A 20,217-nucleotide genomic window follows, 5' to 3' on the forward strand; every position below is an offset into this window, starting at 1 on the left:
AACTGCTTACTTCCCTCTGAAGCATGCAAAAAATTATTTGTGCTGCAACGTCTAATCCATCACAGAACGGCAGCTTACACTTGAAAACATTGCATTTCTCCTTCTTTTGGGGCTTCAAATACTCATGGAGAGCTGCACACGTCAATCTTTTAATGGAGGCAGCACTATGAGTGATGTTTATTCCTCCTATTTATTCCCCATGCTGTGTGCGTTGGTGTACTTAGTTCTAGTTTAACAATTCTAACAAGTTTTAACCAAGAATGGCATTTAAAACCAAAAAGTACAGCCACGCCATTAGGCATGGCATAATTTCATAATTTCATAATTTCATAAATTCATAAATTCAAACAATGACATAATTTCAAAATATAAAGTATGAAAAAGCCATTTCCAATGTTGCTCACCCTTGTATTATGTTACCTTCCAGCATATTGCTATTTTTAAAACAATGGCTATGGAGTTTGAACTGTCTGCTGCATCATGAGACCTGCACAACTTTTCAGAAAGAAACCACATCACATCCACACATTTTAGCACTTCAGCTGGTATTCAAGATGACTTTGCCTGCTTAGAATTGACTTCCTTTTTCTGTATACACTGCCTACTTGTGATCTTCAGAGAGGAAGACCAGTGACACATCACTTCTGGTCCCCTGGCAAATGGTGTTCTGCTTCTATTGCTCAAAACCTGTGTGGCGGCCAGAGTGTGCTGCAGCTTCTCTACACAGGAGCAGCACCGAAGCCCACTGCTGGCACAGCCCTCCATCCTGATCCACAGGAGAGAAGCAGCTGCTCCCAGCATACCAGGTATGTTGTTGCCTAGGATCAGCTAAACGGGAAAGAGCATTCTCTTAAGTTGGGCTTATACCTGCACTGTGTGTTGCTTTATATGAAAATTCTTCCCCCAGCTGAAGCCTTGGTAACTATTTCCATTATAAGCCATTTTTAAGGTACACATATTAGCACTGGCTTGTTCACAGGGGCTTACATGTTTCATTTTGTGCCTTCCTCTTTCCTGCTGAAGAAGATAACAAGCTTTGCAAAAAAAAAAATATATGTAAACAAGATCCTGGATATCTCAGGGCAATAAACATCCTGGTTCCAAGCACAGCCTGGAGCTCTGGATGTCTATAAACCTGTGAGTGCTTTACAGTGATAGCACCACCAGAGCAGGCACCACTCTGCCTTTTTATTATTTTATTCCTAAGCAATGAGTCCTGACCAGCATAAAAACAGATTTCTGAGTTAATTAATACGTTGGTTTGAGTTAAGTCAACAATTTTATGTTTCTATCAGAATATGATCAAGTTTTAAATAATCAAGAGACTAGATTTTGGACAAAAAGAGGGTTTGAGCCTATTAAACACGTATGTCTGTTTTACGACTACATCTATATAAAACTACTCAGACACATATCCTTTTGATACACTCCACTTCCCATAGTCTGCTAGAATTACACAGTGGAAACTCTCTGTTCAAATTAAGTAAGAAGCTTGATAATGTGTGAAAATACTTTGTTTAGTTTGTATTGTTTCAAGTACAATGATAGCCATTAGAAAAAAAACTAGTTCTAAAAACATCAAGTTTAAGTGGGTATAACTCTGAAAAGTCATGGGGCTAGGAACAGTGGCTAGGGATTAACAGAAAGCCTGCCCATGCCGAGAACAGGCGTGCGATGTTCCTTGGAGCATCGAGCTCTGGTCTTCACCATGTTACTAAAAAGCCAATCAGCAAACCTGGACCCCCATTAATGTAACCAGTAGAAATCAACTGCATCATCAATCTGCTTACATTGAGTTACTCAGTATAAATGATTTACATAATAATCTAGAGTAGTCATAAATGCGGTACTAGTATTGTTTTCTTCAGAGAAATGAAGTCAGTACAAAACTACAGTTTGTTAAACATTCACTCACCCAACATCAACCCCAGACATGCTAACTTCCAGAACTCCATTACGCAAAGTTGAAAAATAAGGACAGGCAGCAGTAATTTGCAATGCACATGTTGTTCAATGTATCTTTACACTCAGCTGAGAAGTAACAGCCAGCCCTGCCATATGCACATTGCACAAGACAGCTTTCTTTTAATGTTATCAGGGTTGACAAGAACAAGATGCTTCACTTTGTTTCAAAGCATTCTCTGGTTTTTCAGGGTGGGATTGGAGCACAGCCACAGGGGCAGGGATGGGAAAGGACAGCCAAACAACTATGATCCAAACTAAGTGATCTATCTACTTTACAACATCAAAGCCCCATTTCTAGGCTGCACAAGAGCAAGTCATGATCTGATATGAGACCCCACCCAGGAGAGGAACCGAGTGTTAGAAAGCACTGACAACCCCTTTTATGCAAGGTGGAATTTTTCAAGTCAGCCTCTCAATTCAAATTGAGCCTTTTAAATAGGGAATAATAAACATGTAATCAAAACCCAAACATGCAAAAAGCATGCATTCAAAACTCTCCTACAACTTGCCTCACATTGGAGATCAATTCCAGCTCCCTGCTTCAGCCCTGCCTGCCCTGGCGTCACTGTGTACTATTGTCACACACTGTCCGCATGCTTTCATTAAGAGCCAAAAGTATCTAAAACACAAGTTCTGTCCCACTGACAAATGAGCACCTCATGACTGATGACAACATTCATAACTGGAGATGACAACTGCCTAAGACTTACTGCTTTATTATACACAGAACTGGCAGTTCCCTTTTACAGCTTCGCAGTCCCAGAGCCTGGTCTTGATATGACTGCCAGGATTTCATGTGTACATACGCTCCTACCTGTCACAAAGCCAGAGACTAACAGTCTACCACGCCTAAAAATCAGGAGGTTTCTTCATGAAGAAACACCTTTCTCGGAAGAGTAAGATGCACCGCCACAGCACTGGTCGTTTCAATTCCATGCAGACTCAGAGGCTTACAGGATCAGTTAATTAGCATGTGAGGGCAGATGGCAGGGAAGATGATGCTGCACTGCTGAGATGATTGCCAGATGTGACATTTCCAGGAAACCTCCGGTTAGCAAAGAAAATTAAAGCGCAAACCTAACAGGCAAATCCCCTGATGGCACAAGATATTTAATGCACAAAAATTCTGTGCCAACAGATAATTTCATGGACTTTCCAATTGAGATGCTGCAGAGCACAGAGTCTGGGTCTGCGGATTTTATTACTCTAAAAAAGGAAACGTGCAGGCAAAACATGGAGGAAGTTTACTGTTCTTATTTAAAATAAAAGGACAACAGAATCCCATGACTGAAAGTTTCCGTAGCCGTTTCCATCAAAAAGGAAAGACAATACACAACTCAAATGTGTCTGTTTCCTAATGGTCACTTGGTATTACCCTGAGGAGTGCTGATTCACCAATGGCATCCCAGAGAAAACAGATCTTCTCTACTTCGTACTTAGATGAAGACGTAAGTGTGATGCATTTCTCCCTCTAACCAGAGCAGCGAGACTGCAGCAGACAACCAATCCCGGCATGGGACCAGGCAGAGGAAAAGGGCAGCTCCTGCTCTGCAGGACGAGGGAGCTCACCCGTGGTGGGACAGGACAGTCGGGTCTGAGCCCTGCCTTCCCTTATGCAGGGGTACTGCAAGGTCAGTGTAAGCACTCCAGATCACTTGCCTGTGCTAACACCCACCTTAGCTAGGAGAAGTATACTTTATAAGTCTAAAAATAACCAATTACTGAGTCACTCAGGGATGGAGGCCTATGATTGGACTGTAAATGAGCTAACCAGCCCAAGAAGGAACATTGTGCTTCAGAAGAACATAAAAAAGAAACTGCTCTGCGCTGTAGAGAGCTAGATCTAGCTCAAACTTCTGTACACATGAGCAGAGCATGGCCCTGCATATCTACACCTCCTGGCATGGACTGAGCACACCTGCAGTAAGCCTGAGACGCTCTAACACTGGTAATGCAGGTAATGCAATTCTTCTGGCAGGAGTCCCACTTCCACACCACATTACTACCTTCAGGTCCAACATGGTGCACAGTTACCTCTGCTGCCGACGGAAAGCACATAGGTGGTTTTGGGCCAATTTGGGGAAACTGGAAAATAAAAAATTTAGCAGTAGAAATAATGTACTAAACAACAGTGCTTCCTCCCCGCTTTGCCTATGAAATGAAAGGCCCCTGCAGCATAACAGCAGCAGCAGGCACTGCCGCAGCATAACACCTTTGACCCCTTTGCAACAAGTCTGTTGCAATAACAGACTTGGAGTCTCCCTTGGAAACCCTGATGTCTGCTTTGTAACCACCTCCTCAGCTTCTTTTCAAGCAGAAACAGAGGGCAGAAGCCCTTCTTCTGTTACTGCAGTTCACAGGAGACTGCGGAAAGCAGCCTGTGTGTTGGTACCGGGCTGGAGGGCGTGGAGAAGAAAGCAGAAAAAAGCTACCTATTCTGTGTTGGTAATTAAAGCTGAAACAAACCTGGAGAAGCTGGATACCGTCCAGAGCACAGCCCAGGCTTTCACTGCCAGTTTGCTTTGAGGTGTTCAGTCTTCAACAAGAATCTTCATTTTGTTGTGTGGCATTTTACCAGAGACCAGTCCTTCAGTGACAAGTTTGCCCTATTAGCCTCTAGAAAAGACTATTTCTGTCGCACAAAGATTGACAGTCTGATGAAAACTGTTGGCTACAGGCTCAAATCCTGATTTTCTGATTAACCAGCAAAAAAGGTTATTCAGATCTCTGCTTAAATACTCAGTCGCTTAAAACAATGGGAATAAATTTTGAGTAAGCTATTTTCTCTCTGCTCAAATTTTCCCTTTTGCTAGGTCTTTGAACAATGGCCTCCTTCAACAGAAAGTCTGGGGTGCTGCACATAAAGTGAGAACTGCCCTCGGGAGGGAGAGATCTAATTGAAGGGAAAGATTTAGTTGAAGTTGGTGCACAATTCTGCTTTGCCAAGACATTCTTCTTATCCTTCATTTTATGTTTCTCTTTCAAACTCGCTTGTCTTGGCATACTGTACTTTTCTTCCTCTTCTGCAAGGATTTCATCTGGACACAAACAGAACATTGCTCATTTTAATTTTAGGCTTAGATGAGGAAGCTATGGGAAAAAGTTTGTTGTCAGTCACAGTCTGAAAGTTGACCTTGATCCCAGAAGGGATACTGAGGCTTCTGCTGCTGGTTCTGGCAAGAGGAAAAACAAACAAACAAAAAACCAAAGGAAGGGTGGGGTTTTTTTTAGAATGAATTACAAACTCTGTCTCAGAGGGCCAGAGGTTTTTAAAGCACTTGTGATCAGCCAAAGTCTTATCTGACCCACTCCTCTCATCCTTGCTTCAGCTAATGACAATAGGGTGGATGGAAAGAGGTGGAAAGTTTGGCTGACTGGGTCCCTTCTGGAGAGCCTTGTGCATTGTCCTGCCTGATCCTTCCCCAGCTGCAGAAGGTCAGCCAGAGGAGTGGCAAATGAGGCAGGTTTGCCCTTGGACAAGCCTCCTTGCTCCACAGTCTAACCCAGACCAGGCAGCCCCAACAGAGCTTCCCAGGCAAAAGGCCTCAGGGCTTGAAGTGGACAGGAGATGCACCAACATTTGCAGCCCTCAACACTGGCTTCTGGCAGCGGAGTCTCTCAAGGAGATGGTGGCACCCGCAGCCCAGCAGGGGCAGAGTGGGATGCCCACCTGAGTGCAGGCTGGGAACAGCAGCACTTCCCCCTTCAGAGCCATGCTCCTGTTGCACAGCCGACAGCCTGCACAAAGCCCAGGTCCACTGCCACGAGACTGCAGACCAGCTGTAAAGAAGAAATAGCTTGTGCTCCCACCAACTCAAGTACCACAGTGTGAAACTGGGCTCCCAGCTCACAGGCATGACTCCTCTCTAGCTGATTTCCACATTCAGAATGAGAACGAGAATGGAAACAGAATCTGTATTTTCCCAAAACATGCTCCAGTTAAAATAATACCCCATGACAAACAGAAGGAACAGGCTTTTCTGGGGCCCCCTGCCCTGACTGAAACCCTCATTGACACATTGAGCCTTGGTAAAGGAACACGTCCCAGAAACAGTAGTTCAACGGCCCCCTGCAATCACCGCAATCCCAGTCTGGCAAAGTGTTCAAAGCAACATGGTGCAAGCCTGCAGCACCGGGTGCTGGAGCAGAGCAGGAAGATGGTATCCATCGAGCATCTCCCAGGAGAGAGAGGAAAGTGCCCAAGCAGGGTGTAGGTGCACGAGGATGCTGGACGTGCACACGCGTGTGCATACACAAGCAGGGGAACAGCTGGCACTGGGAACAAAGCAGGGCAGGTCACACTGGGCAGGTGTGCTGGCAGTGTTACGCTCAAGAGACGGGTGCAGGGCAGGGGGAAAAGAGTAAAGGGACATGCATGTGCTCCTCTAAGCCTTCCCAGGACACTGAGTGATCGTCTCTCATGAGGAGGGTTAAAACTTGCAACCTCTGGCACACACAGTCTTCCTCAGCTACAAGTTTAACTTTCTCTTCTCCCAAGGCATGTGAAGAGCTATGAGTCTTCAGGACAGACAGATTTCCTGGGACAGATGTAGTGCAATGGAGCCCGCAGAAGCAGTGCCAGCAACGCAAGCTGCTATCAGCAGGATCCCTGCAGGAGCTGCTGGGATCAAGGAGACATGCTGCAGCTCAAGGAGACTGCCCGAAAAAGAAGGAGTCCAGTGCCAGGAAGCTCAGAGGGGACCAGAGCGTGGCCCTGCCTCTGACACCCAAGGAAGTAACTGAAACCAAACTTTGACATCACAGCACCCGCCTACCAGACCCAAAGAGCTCAGGTTCAAATTCTCAGACAGGCTGAACACTCACACTGCTGCAGAAATGGAATATAAGGCAGGTTAAAAACTGTCACTGAAATGAACATCCAAACTCATCACCCAAAAGCAATGAATAACTGACCATTACAGCTTTGATCTAGGAGTTTCAGAAAAAAGAGAGGGGGCCAAGAGTACTCACAACACTGTAAAGACAATTTTGGCTCTGAAGATACCCCCTTATTTCACTGAGAAAGGTTCAGTGAAATTTGGGGGAAGGATGGGACAACACACTCAGGTTAACCCACCCCAGCTCTGAGTAAAGGATGTGTACTCAGCAGCAATGCGTTAGCAGAAGGTACATTAATTTGTCCATGCCTTTGGGCCCTCTTCTTGTAAGGTGATAAACACTCAGAGAAGGAAAGTCCATGAGGGAATTGTGTATTTAACGGAGGGTTTGGGTTACACACTGTAAAGCAGAGCTCAAGTCAGGTACTAAATGTTTTTTAACACTAATGTAGGCAACTTATATATTTCACTTTTTAAAAAATAAACATATAACCCTCAATTTCTGTCCCCAAACCTCAGATCTCTCTCAGAATACACTACGTTCCCAGATTCATAGAAAAGATATTAGCTTCTCTATTGCCATACATTCCACTAATTTTGTGCTTGATTTCAAAGTGTCCCAGTAAATGTATGGGAAGAACAGGAAGGGAGGAAGACAGACAGGTGATTAAGGTTAAAAGGAAAGGAAAGATAAAGCAAAAAAGAAGAAAAAAAAAAAGCCATACACCAAAGATTCATCACTTATCCCAAGAATACATCTCTCAGCCTTTGAGCACACCCTGAGCAACCACAACGTAATCCCATGTGCTCCAGTTCAGAACACTCCCATTAACAAAAGCACAAGCTATCAGAGCAGTAAGCGTTACAGAAAAGGTCGCAGCTAGTCCTGGGAACAGTTTAAGAAAAGAAAACACCAGCCCTTTAACTTAAGAGTGCTTACTGCTTTGCCAACTGCACAAATGTGTCTTTCCTGAAACCAGTTCAACACTGATCTTTGTGGAAGTACGTATAAGTACACAAAAATAGCACTGACCATCTGCAGCACTTGAGATCTCTATCACATTTAGCCAAGTGGTAAGGCACGACTCACCAGCTCTTCAACTTTCTGCTTGCGGAGATACAACTCCCTCCGAACCACTATCAAAACAGATAATGAAGATAATACTGCAAAGCATTTCTTTAAAGAACTAAAGCCTATCCAGCTGCGAAGGAGCAGGCAATGGGTAAAGCAGGGCAGACAGAAGACTGCGTTCCAGCCAGTAAGTAACAGAATCTGCTGCAGCTTACACAGTTTTTATGGTGTTTTATATTTTAAGGCAGTTGTAAAGGGCTTATTCTGTAAATCTGTTTCATAGCTGATGAGGGACCACATGTGCAATTTTATACTTATTTCCAGGTGAAAGATTCTGCCTTTTCATTACATGTTTCTATACATTACCAAGGCTCTCAGTCATTCTCTTTTACTTTTTAAATAACTTCCACTAGGTGTTTTTTTAAATTACAAATAAGGTGAAAAGGAAATCATCCACACCTTATGCAAGCCACAAACAAATTAATTAGAACACAAATGAGCAGTCATAACTGTAAATAAATACAGAAAACTAAGGCAGACAAACTGCCACACCTATTAGCCGGAGACATGGAACAGCCTCAAGCTATGCCACCAACTACTGCTGATCTACAGGTAAGGATTGCTCTGTATTGTGTATCTTAGAAAAATATATTTTTCTTAAGCAACTACTTTTGTTTCAATTTATGACTGGGGAAACAGAATTATATAAAACTCATAGTTTAAAACATCAGAAAATAGAATTAAAAATCAAATACATAAATGAGAAATGTTACTACTAAAACAGAATATTAAAGGGAACAACTTCTTTATTTGAGCCACATTTTACTACCTCTAAATACCCAGCTTTAGGATAATAAACCTACTAATTAAGAAAATATTATATTAACATAGTCATACTAGGACAATTAAAACTTTTATAGGACAATTGCTTCTAAAAGCTGGTCTGTTTAATCCTCTATTATCAAATCATAAACTGACCTTTCCTAATATTCTGGTCCTAACTGTTTCCTCTTAGATCCACTACTCCATAACTCACATACTGTAACTGAGGGAGATAGGAAGGATCTTGGCAGGGAGTTTTTGAGACTTGATGAAAAAAACGGAATATGTGGGTTAGATCTGAAAATGATCCTGCATGTAAGCAGGTCACAGCATTACCCAGTTTCAGTGTGAATATCAGGGTTTGTACAGATACTTCACAGGCTCTAATCTTTTCATGCTAAACGGTTCTGATTTTAGAATAATTTAGATGCTTGCCTAAAAATCATAAATGAAAATAGAATGAAAAATATAACTTATCAGGATATTCAGGCTGTTAAATTTCAGATTTCAAAACTAGCATAGGGACTCCTGAACAATAAGAAGAAATGAAACAATTACTGGTGGGTTTTGCAAGACAGAAATAAAATTCTACCTTTGAGGTGTCCTCACGCTGCAACCAAACGAGCTTACCTCGCCTTTCAAAGAACTTAGCTACCACTGCTCTTTATACCTGTTGGCTCTCCTCGGTCATTTTGTCCTTCAGAACACAAGAAATTAATCATACATGCCAAGCAAACATCACATATGATCTAATTGACTGTAATAACTTTGGTCAGGAAGATCTGTTATGAAATGCTGCCAATGCCAAACGCTGTGTGCACTAACTGGTGCCATTTTACATGGCACACTTTCTCCTACCAAGTTAACAGCCATAAATATTTTACTTAAGCTTTGTTTGTGAACTCTGCAGAAGCAATGTGTGGGAGGGCGACACGCTAAGCGTGTGGCTCTTGGCACAGCCGGACCACCCTGCAGCCGAGCAGAGGAGAGTCCAGCTGGAAGGCATGGGGCTGACGGGGCTCTGCACCTCCCCACGCCCCCTCACTCACCTAATTCACCTGCACCCCACCTCCTGCCAGGGTGGTGCAGTACACTGCGTTGCTTTGATTTAACCTGGGGATAAAAATGTCTATTTTCCTCATCACTGGATTACCTGAAAATGTCAGCTTACAACATTTTTTTCTTTTTGAGCAGATGGGGAGGAGAGGAAGGAAGGAGGGGAGCAAGCAGAACAAAACTTTAGTACTCAGATCTGCACTGGTTTTAGAAACAGATGTTTTGTTTCCAACTGGAAATGAGAATTCATTCACAATCATAAAAAAGTCAAGACTTTCTGGTACTGTGTACTTCTGAAAGGTGTTAATGGGACTCCTCTCAGCCCAATCACTGGCAGAAAATGTTTGTAATGCACTCAACTTACAAGCCTGGGAGTTGTTTTTGCAAATATAAGGAATGAGAAACACAGGTACAATCATTAATTCATAAGGATTTATGAATATTGTATGTGTTATAAAAAGGTCAAATCTTCACACACATTCTCCCCCAAAGAATTATACAACTAACCAAAAGAACATAGGCAGCCAGGGGCAAATATAGTCCCAACAAAGAGATGACACAAAAGATGTCACAGCTTTATTCCATGTTTTTTGTTAAAATAACATTTTAAAGGTTAGATGATATAGCCAATTTCTTCCAAGCTGAGCTAGTCAACTACTCCCTTCAATTAAGAGATGAGGAAGAAAAGACAATCCAGGCTAGGACATGCTGCTGCCCAGTGCAAAGCAAAGGGCTGCAGATGGATGCAATGGTGGTCAGGGGCTGCCACCCCCACTAGGATGGGGTCTCTGCCTACCAGGTCGTTCGAAGGGCTGCAGTCCCTGCACAGGCATTAGTGATGGTAAGTGGGGACACCAGCAGTAGGGGCGACCACGTAGGCCTTGGGGAGGAGATGCACACAGGAGGAAAAAGACAGTACACAAGGCCCGAGAGCGCCATCAGCACTGGCGTGCAATCTCAGGAAAGCCCCAAAGGTCAGCATTCTGAGTTGGAAAAGGTCTGAGTCATCCCATGTTCGGGAAGTCAGAAGTTTGTAAATAAAGTATCAATGCATGAAAAAATACCTCCCTCCATCACCAACGGCTACCTCCTCACCAGAATATCTTGAAGTTCGCATTTTTGGATCAAAAGTGAGAAGTACTGTTAAGATGTAAAGAGTTGTTTACACTTCTGTTCTTCCCCTTACTAACTGTAGCTGCAAACAGGACATACCTGCAGAGTCACCAAGGCTCGCCTGGGCCAGTGGGAGCCACTGCTACTCACAGGGATGCAGCAAAAGTGACCTTCATGGGACACATGGCCTTTCTCAGCCACTTCCACAGGGGATTCTACTCTCACCAGCACTCCAATGAGTAGCCCAAGTAGAAACTCAGGAGGCTCAGAGAGTCCTCTGTCTTCTCACACCAGATATGAATGGTCTTGAAAGCAAGAACTGGAAGGCAAAGCAGCAAGGAACTGACACCCCTAGAAATTACTGGCACACCTACTGACCCCCCTTTTCTCTGAGCCACACCAGGGGAAGCGTGCACTGAGCACCACCACATACAATGCTATCTCACAGTTACTCGCTTGCAGTTACTTGTGACAGGAATGCCATTTTATTTTTTCTGTCATCCTAATTTGACTATTCATCCCATTTTCCTCCACTACATTCTATGTGTCTATGACAAACAAGAACTACCACCCAATATGCCATTTTAAAGGGCTGAAATAGTATGTAGTATATTTTGCATACTTTATTCTTTTAAGTATTAAAATCCAGGTGTTGCCTTATGACAAATATTATGATAAGAACAGAAAAATAATGAAATCTTAGTCTCTCGGCAAACTTGCAAGAAGTCAAATGTACCAACATATCTCCACATTCACTGCAAAAAACGCCTTCCAAAGGAGACCAGCAATTACGACCACAGACCCTGAATGTCTCCACCTACCCCACGAGCTGCCAGGTGAGGCACCTTTGTGGAGATGCAGAAAGGGAGCAGACCAGCCCTGAGCATGCACCAGCTGAAAACGCCCAGGCGACCGGAGGAGATGACCTTCCCTTGGACAGGAAGGGCTGCCTGGCCCAGGACTGCCTGCCCCTGCCAGCTCTGACCCCCAGAATGCCCCTCCAGAATGCCCAGCTGAGCACCTTTAGAGAGCAACCCGGAGAACAGAGAGACAGGATCCCACCACGTGCGAATCACAGCTAGCAGGCCCTGCTTTTATTTCCCTCCGCTGGTTCAGCTCGTAATGAACAAGTAACCATGTTCCACCCTTTTAAGCCCCACAGGAGACACACAGCAACCTGCCCTGATGGTTTCCAGCCAGCGGCTGCCCACACACTCTGCTCAGAGCAGGAGCTCCAGAGAGCAGGGCGGGCAGCTTGCACTGCAGTGGCCAGGGACACACGTCCGAACTGCGGGCTGCTTTCCAACTGGATTACACCAGCGTGGCCAGGACTGAAAGTTCAAACCACTACCAACACTCCTACTGCATTAGAAAGAATATCTTTAAAAAAAAAAAAAAAGCACAACTCGGCACAATTCGCAATTGCTGTGTTTTGTGTATTGCGTTTCCTCTTTCTCTAGATTTCTCATTACATCAGTGATAACATTTGACATGATCTTATTCCCTGATAAACTCTATTTTGCAGTTCAAAAATTATTTCTGGGGACAGTGACCACTGTCAACAATTCCAGATCCAGTAACTACATTGCATATTTATTTCTCAAGCAGCTGCATTCATTTCCATAAATAGCTAAAATGCGCACTCAGTACTACAGAACCTTTGTTATAGTCAGGATGAAAAACCCAAACTTGTAAATACTATTCTTATGTCCAGTAAAGCAGCCACGTACTTTGAAATTTGACAGCCAAGTTACAGAAGAAAAAGTGCCTTAATGATATTGGATGGGTTACAAACAATAGCAAAGGAGTTTGAATACAGAAGGAACTAAGCATTTTTAATGATTTATGCAACTTCCCTTTTGTGTATATCGCCAAGACAACGTGATTTGCAAACTCAGAGAGTCCAAAACTTTTATATATGTTACCAAATCAATCTTGTTAATTTGGTGAATCAAGTTTGCTGGTTTTGCACAACTAGTTGATACTATTTGCATAGAATAAATATACTTTATGCTGGACCAAACATTTGAACATGAAATGCTGCTCAAATATGAAAAGGCTATTCTCACATAAAATCACAAATTCCTGTGTGCTAATACAAACCCCCCAACACCTGTCAGCAAATAGCAGTGGTTACACAGCAGCAAAATAACCAGCAATGCTTTAAGAATTGGGGAAAAGAAAAAAAATAAAAAAGAATCCTTAAGCTTAGCCATCACCTCAAGTAGCATTTGGACAAAAAGGTTCTCAACTGACCTACCAATTAACATCAAATGAAGAGTATTCACAGTTTCCAGATGAACCCCAACATGGAATGAGGGGTGAACATCTATGTTGATATCACTTGGTGGAGCCACTGCAAGTTCTCATGTTCTCACAAGAGAAGAGGATGTTCTCATTATGAAGGTTTAAGGACAGCTTGAACAAGAATGCAACCAGAACAAGCACGAAAGGGCAGCTCCTCTATAATGTGGAAGCGTGCCTTCTGCCAGCTACATGCAACCCACCTCTGCAATCCGCAAATCGGCAGAGGAGTGCAACCATCGTGGTCGCTGTGGTTATGAGGATCCAGAAGCACCAAGCAGCTGCAGGAAGGCCGCTCTGCTAGACTGATTCTTTACCAGAGCACAGGAGTTAGACCTCATATACCACATCACCATAACTCCTACAGGATCCACACTGGGACCCATAATGGATGGAGGGAACAGGCTAGCAAGGTGACAGTATTTGCTCTCAATGCTGAATTATTCAGGGCAGAAGGGACAAGGCCTTTTGGAAAGAGCTGAGTATGTGACTAGGAGACAAAAAGAGTAGACAAAATTCATCATGACCACAAATGATGTGATGCATGGCAGGGTGGACACAAAACCCTCTAGCTTTACCCATGCAGTGATGGGCTCCAGGTTGAGCATGACTGCTCTGTGACTCTGTCCCTAACCAATTTTGAAGTCCTGCTGAAAGACCTGAAGACTTGTCTGCAGTACTGATCATTAGACAGTCTAAACAGGTGTTGCACTGTGGGAGCCCCTCAACACCACAGAATTACACTGTCCCATGTTATGATACACAAATCTAACAATTGTATTTTCCTGTCTCACATAGGTCTCCCAGCAAAAGAAGAGGCCCTGTGCCTGAGAATGGAAGGTGCTCTAGACCCTTAACAAAAAGCACCACAGCAGTCAAATCACAAAAGGTAAGGACAAGCCATTGATATTGAAAATTTACAGAGTCTAGCTTGGACTTTGGCAGTGGGAAGAGAACAGTTTTCAAATACAGTTGTTACCATCTTAAATAAAAATGCCGGTCGTTATCGGTGCTTTCCAGTCATCTGAGCGGTTGGTTAAATGATACAGAGGGAAAAGTGGAGATCCGTCTAGTTTTAGCAGCATCACCCCAAACCTCCTAATCCTAACACACCTATTCACATGGTAGTTATAACACCCGCTGCTCTCCACACCATTTTTTTCCTTTAAAACCCCAACCAAACAAAAACAAATGCCTTGATGACTAGAGCTTAAACATAAAGATAGGACGGCAGGTCTTCTTACAGGAGAACTACCAAGAAGAGATTAACTGCAGGCTTTGGGTGTGAACACAGGGAACACCTGCTCCATTGCCCCACCTATCCATGCAAGAGCCAGAACAGCACCTATGCTGGTCAGCTTTTTACAGAAAACAATATACCAAAGGAGACAATTTTACTTATTTAAAAGAAAATTTCCATTTCCAGTCATTGCAAGGTTGCATTCAGGTTCCAATCTGCTACATGGAGGCACCAGCTACCGACTCTGAATTGCAGCAATAAGAAAAGTCTTTATTTTCCAAAAGACTGGGTGGGTTTTTTCCCCCAGCTCCATGGCACATGTTTTTCTGTTGCCTAGGTTTTCATTTGCCAAATAGGGCAGCACTGGATCTATCATTGTTCTGCTCTCCCTATAGAGGATAATCCACACCCATAAACATTTTGTCAAAGAAAAGCAGACAGCAGATGTGATTTTTTTCTTCTTGGAGATCCTCTAAAATTTAAGTCTAAATTACTTGAGAGGACAGCTCTAGCTTCTACATTACGCTTACACAGACACACTCCTGTGTGTCGTGTTACTGAAAGTAAAAGTTTAAAGCAAACTGTGCTAGCTGCACATAAGGCTTTCTTTCAAGAGAACGTTAGAAAATATTGGTATACACAAAATATTGCCACGCCTGACTAACAGAAGAGTGTTTTCTATGCCTGTATACAAAACAAAACACTTGTACAGGAATATTCATATCCCTCACATGCTTCCTGGTAAACCAGTGCTAAAAATACATACTGGACCTTAGGGGTTAATGAGATGCATTTAGAGTCACAAAATTGCTGTGGCTTGGTCCCCCTTCTAGTTCCCAGCACGTAGGCTTACACCCGCAGAAAAGGGGCAGCACAGGGCCTGAAGACAATGGATTAAAGTCAAACAGAAAAGCAAATGATCCTCTGTTCAAAGCAGAAGTATGCCCTTGAACATCATCAAAAAGTGAGATGGCACCACTTGCAAAATTCTTACTACACATCCCTGCTGGAAATGATAATGTGATTTCTGAGAAGTATGCCAAGTTTATTTTGAAGTAACAGTAGAAATATTATAGTAAGTAATGGAAAGCATAGCACTATTTTATCTTACTGAGATAATCTTTCTTTGCTTCTAGGAACAAAGATACTGTAAGATGTTCAACTCCAGTACAAACTCCTCAGGAAACAACTGCAGTCACAGCACAGTAATAACTAAGATAGTCATTCCCCTGGTCTACTGTTTCATTTTTATAGTAGGACTCTTGCTGAATGGTGTGGCAGCATGGATCTTTCTATATGTTTCTAGCAACAAGAGTTTTATTGTCTATCTCAAAAACATCGTTGTTGCTGATCTCCTAATGAGCTTGACATTTCCTTTCAAAATTCTTGCCGATTCCGAAATTGCACCTCCACAGCTCAACACATTTGTGTGCAGATACTCTGCTGTTGTTTTCTATACAAACATGTATATCGGGATAACATTTTTTGGCCTTATAAGTTTTGACAGATACTACAAAATTGTAAAGCCTTTATTTACTTCCTTTGTTCACACGGTTAACTACAGTAAGGTGGTCTCTGTAATCATATGGTTATTGTTAATGCTTATATCATTTCCAAATATGATTTTAACGAATGAAATAACTAAAGAAAATTCTTCCAAAAAATGTATAGTTCTTAAAAGTGAGCTTGGCAGACAGTGGCACAAGGCGTCAAGTTATATTTCCATAGGGATATTCTGGGTTGTTTTTATTCTGTTAATAATTTTTTACACTTCTATATCAAAAAAAATATATAGCTCCTATAAAAAATTCAGAAGGAACTCAGATGTGGCCAAGAGAAAAACCAGCCGTAATATATTCAGTATAATGTTTGTATTTGTCATTTGCTTTGTACCCTATCACCTCTGCAGAATACCATACACTATGAGTCAAACTAGCTCACAATTCAACTGCCAGTCATCAAAAATGCTGTTCTATGCAAAGGAGTTTACGCTTCTACTGTCTGCTGCAAATGTGTGCCTTGATCCCATTATTTATTTTTTCCTCTGCCTACCCTTTAAAGAAAAGCTGTATCAAAAACTGCATCTCAAGCTGAAAACTTCAAGTGATGTTGAAATTTCTAGATCCAGAAGATCAAATACACTTCGGGAAAGTATAAACATAGTGTAGGTCCAGGTCTGTAAAGAAATGCACGTTTCGGAAAGTCATTAAAGAATTCAAGTCTCAAAGAAACTGAACAGATAAAACCAGCAATAAAACAGGTTTCAGCATCAAATACCAAGTGGTGTTTCTCTGTATGAAAACATTACTGCATGCTGCCAATATATTTACTCTATGCTATTCCCGCTGATGCTATGATTACGTTATGGTGTGATATGACCTATCTGGATCTCAAAAAAGGAGAGAAGAATAACTGCAATAACGCATTCTGGAGCTCCAGGCCATGGTTCTCTGAATGGATTATCCAACAGACCAAACGATCAAACTGATTTGCCATTGTTTCTCAGGAAGCCAGGCATGACACACATGATGGTCAACAAACTAGCCTGAAGGGCCTGGGAACAACTGATAGCTCCACCTCGGCTGGAGCAGACCCCTCAGAAGCAATACAATGATGTTCAGCACCAGCCTTTCTGACTTGGCCTCCACCAGCCCATAAAAGAGGACTGAGATCCTGAGGGGAAGCTCTCTCATGTATTTACCAGCCCACAAAGCAAAGCACTGAAGGCAGTATGCAGCTTAAGGAAGGACTCCATTCCAACAACTGGGGGGAAAAATAATAATAAAAAAAATGCAGATCAAATCCTCAAAGATCTGCATATAGCCTGAAAAAGCCTTGGTAATATTTATTTTTTTATATATATATATATATGATTTCTTAAGGGAAACATTCTATAAAATTAAGAATTAAACACAATTATTTGTCAGCCTTAGACACCAAATGTCAGAATACATCTATAAAATGTGATGCTTAATATAAACAAGTGTTTAAAGAGAATCCTTCTAGAAACTAAATGGCACAGTTACACTGTACCATATTCCTCAGGACTTTTCAAAAATAACATGGCGTATGCCAAAAATGTTCACACCTAACTGACAGATTTTAGTAACTCCCTTTCTGTTGTTGCAGAAGGAGGTAAGGACAGTCAAGGAGCCATTTAAAAACACACATATGCGGCTGTCCAGTTGTCTAGAAACTCTGGTGTATATTTAACTACAGAAAGAATGATTTGTTGTTTTTCCTACGCTTTTGGCACAATGATAAAACATTTCTCTCTGTACAAAGGTAATAGCTGAAAGCCACCAACCTTCTATATATAAATATAATCTCTTTTTAACTGTTTTTCACTGCAGCTTTTTTTTTTTTTTTTTGATTGATTGATGTTATCATTGCACAAGGAAAACACATTTGTGCAAAAAGTACCCACAAAAGCTTTCAGGCAATGGCTCTGGAAGCTGAATGCTTTAAATTTTACTTAACAAAGAAGATACAGGAACAGAAATAACATGTGCTTCACCATTCTGCCACTGTGTCTCATTTTAGTCCTACCAGATAATCTCTCAGGGTGAAAGATTTTTAAATATATGGTCTTTGATCCTTCTCCAAGCCTGTGGGTAACTTATTTTGGTCTGACCTACAGTAAGAGTAAATATAATCCTGTGTGATGGTAGAATAAACTAAGGGACCGGACAGCTCTTTAAACTGCCTGCTGAGTTTAAACACACCTTTGTGGAACATATTTACCTGCATGCATTTCCTGCTTACCTGAAGAAAGGTCCCACCCCAAACCCACGAAGAAGCCAGAACCCAACACCTGGGGAAACCTGGATGTTCATTTGACAGCAGGGGCTGGGGGGGACCCTCAGCCTGAACCAGTTCTTAGGGACTACAGGAGAAAGTTGCGTTTTTGTTGTGTCTTTTAAAGAAAATACATAAAAGATTATGTATATGGTTCTTTCAAAGCTCCCTGACTCTTGTCAAACTGATACTTTGCAGGCTTTTCCCTCCAAGCAAGGGAAATAGTCTGCAGAGGAAGGGAATCTGTTGCTTTGTGGGAGATCTTTTGTCATTTATGGCAAAAACATTTAATTCCTTACATGGCATGGCTTGGTATTTGCCTACGTAAATCAAAATAATTGCAGCTGTGAAAGCACAGTGGCATACAGAAATGAAAACACTTCCACAATATATATGTGTATAACTTTTTAATTACTTTGCAAGCCTTAAAAAAAATACTTACATTGTGAAATTGTCTCCTTGCTCCACCAGATTACTGATATTGGAACAACAAAAATCTACATGAGGCACCCAGGGGAAAGTATGCTGACCAACACACTTTTGAAAAAGTTTCACTAAATTTCTAGATTTTGGTTCACTTTGAACTGGGATGTAAAGGTATGGGGCCAAATTTTTTTCTGCATTGTGTAAGTTAATTCTTTCACACCTTTCCCAGTGTTTCACACCTCGGATAAACCTAGCCAGCTCCTCAGACACCCAGAAGTCTCACAGTCACACTAAGTACCAGCTCTCGCCTTGTCAACCTACCACCTGGTGGAATTCCCCTAAAATTCTTGCAGGGAAAGTTACAGGTAACCCAGAGCTACACAAGATTCCCGTTCAACGGTGACCCAGTCCCCAGCTGCAGTTCATCTTCCTCACTGACTCGTGACCCCCCCCATTGCACTGCAAGAACAAGAAGCTGCGTTTGGGCTGTTTATTCTTTGGACAGCTAGGTTATTCAGCTGGACCTGGAATCTCTTGCAAAGGTGTCGTGCCCCTGGGAAGAGGAAGCACACATCGCAGGCTGCCAAGAGGTATCACACACACACATTTGCACAGAAAAGTTGTCGTGCTCACCCATTTCAGCCTCTCTCCCCCAGGCCTGGTAGGGTTCACAGTCATCCCTTTGTAAAGAGACACTTCTGCTGTTGAGATAGCACCCAGGTAGAGAGGCATAAATCTGATTCAAAAATGCCATAAACACCTCACATTTTAAACTACGCATCACCTCATAAACTTGCCCTAGCTTCTAGCAATACTGCACAGCTATCCACCCAGAAGCCATCTCATCATTACACTGTACAAATGACAATGCTGCAGTTACAGTGGAATTGGTCATTTATGCTAATATTGTGGTGTAAGGCTCCAAAATAGACCATTTTCTCTGCCACCGATAGAGCATAGCAATTTTTCGGGAAAAGAGCTAAACCTAGCAAATGGAAATCCTTCCTCCAAATACTATTTCAGGAGAAAAAGCTCACCCACAACTACCTCAACATATAAAAAAATCCTGGTCTCACAGAAATCAGCAATAATACAGTGTTTAACTTTGCAGGATGTCATCTCAAAAAATTATCTCTATTGTAAAAAAAAACAAACAACAAAACTCACCAAAGAGGGGACAGATGCCAGATGATCTACCTAACAAGGCCACACAGTCACAACCAGCAGATGTAATGAGGGAGTACCCCTTGTATTTGCTAACTTCAGCAGAGAAGGGACAGGCAGGATGGGCTAGTTTCTCTCTGCCAACACAGAATCACATACTCTCACGTCTCACCCCAATAAATAAGTCTTTTATTATGAGAGAATTTTCATTAGCACCTCTAATAATCATCACTTCAGGGCACTGCCTATCTGTAAAACACTGCTGAAACAATTAAAACTAAATATTGATAATTGATGGAAGGCTACAGGGCAGTATACCTGTAGTATCTAGAGTTCACACAGTGCTGTGTGCCAAGCAGAGGAGATTCCCCCTCCACTCTGACAGGCTCAATGACACAGGCTACACTGAACACATCTTA

General features: G+C 42.3%; 2 protein-coding genes across 3 annotated transcripts in view; one reads left to right on the top strand and one right to left on the bottom strand.

The window, feature by feature from the left end:
* The window catches only part of MED12L (mediator complex subunit 12L), a 153,839-nt gene that overhangs the window by 86,648 nt on the left and 46,974 nt on the right, over positions 1-20,217 (bottom strand). The window lies entirely within an intron of this gene.
* Positions 685-17,231, top strand: P2RY14 (purinergic receptor P2Y14). The gene is made up of 3 exons (XM_075098663.1): positions 685-806; positions 13,969-14,059; positions 15,547-17,231. The coding sequence occupies exon 3, from the start codon at positions 15,565-15,567 to the stop codon at positions 16,576-16,578; it is 1,014 nt and encodes a 337-aa protein (XP_074954764.1). The 5' UTR covers positions 685-806; positions 13,969-14,059; positions 15,547-15,564; the 3' UTR covers positions 16,579-17,231.

This window comes from Phalacrocorax aristotelis, chromosome 7, assembly GCF_949628215.1.
Source record: "Phalacrocorax aristotelis chromosome 7, bGulAri2.1, whole genome shotgun sequence".
In the NCBI taxonomy this organism is placed as follows: domain Eukaryota; kingdom Metazoa; phylum Chordata; class Aves; order Suliformes; family Phalacrocoracidae; genus Phalacrocorax; species Phalacrocorax aristotelis.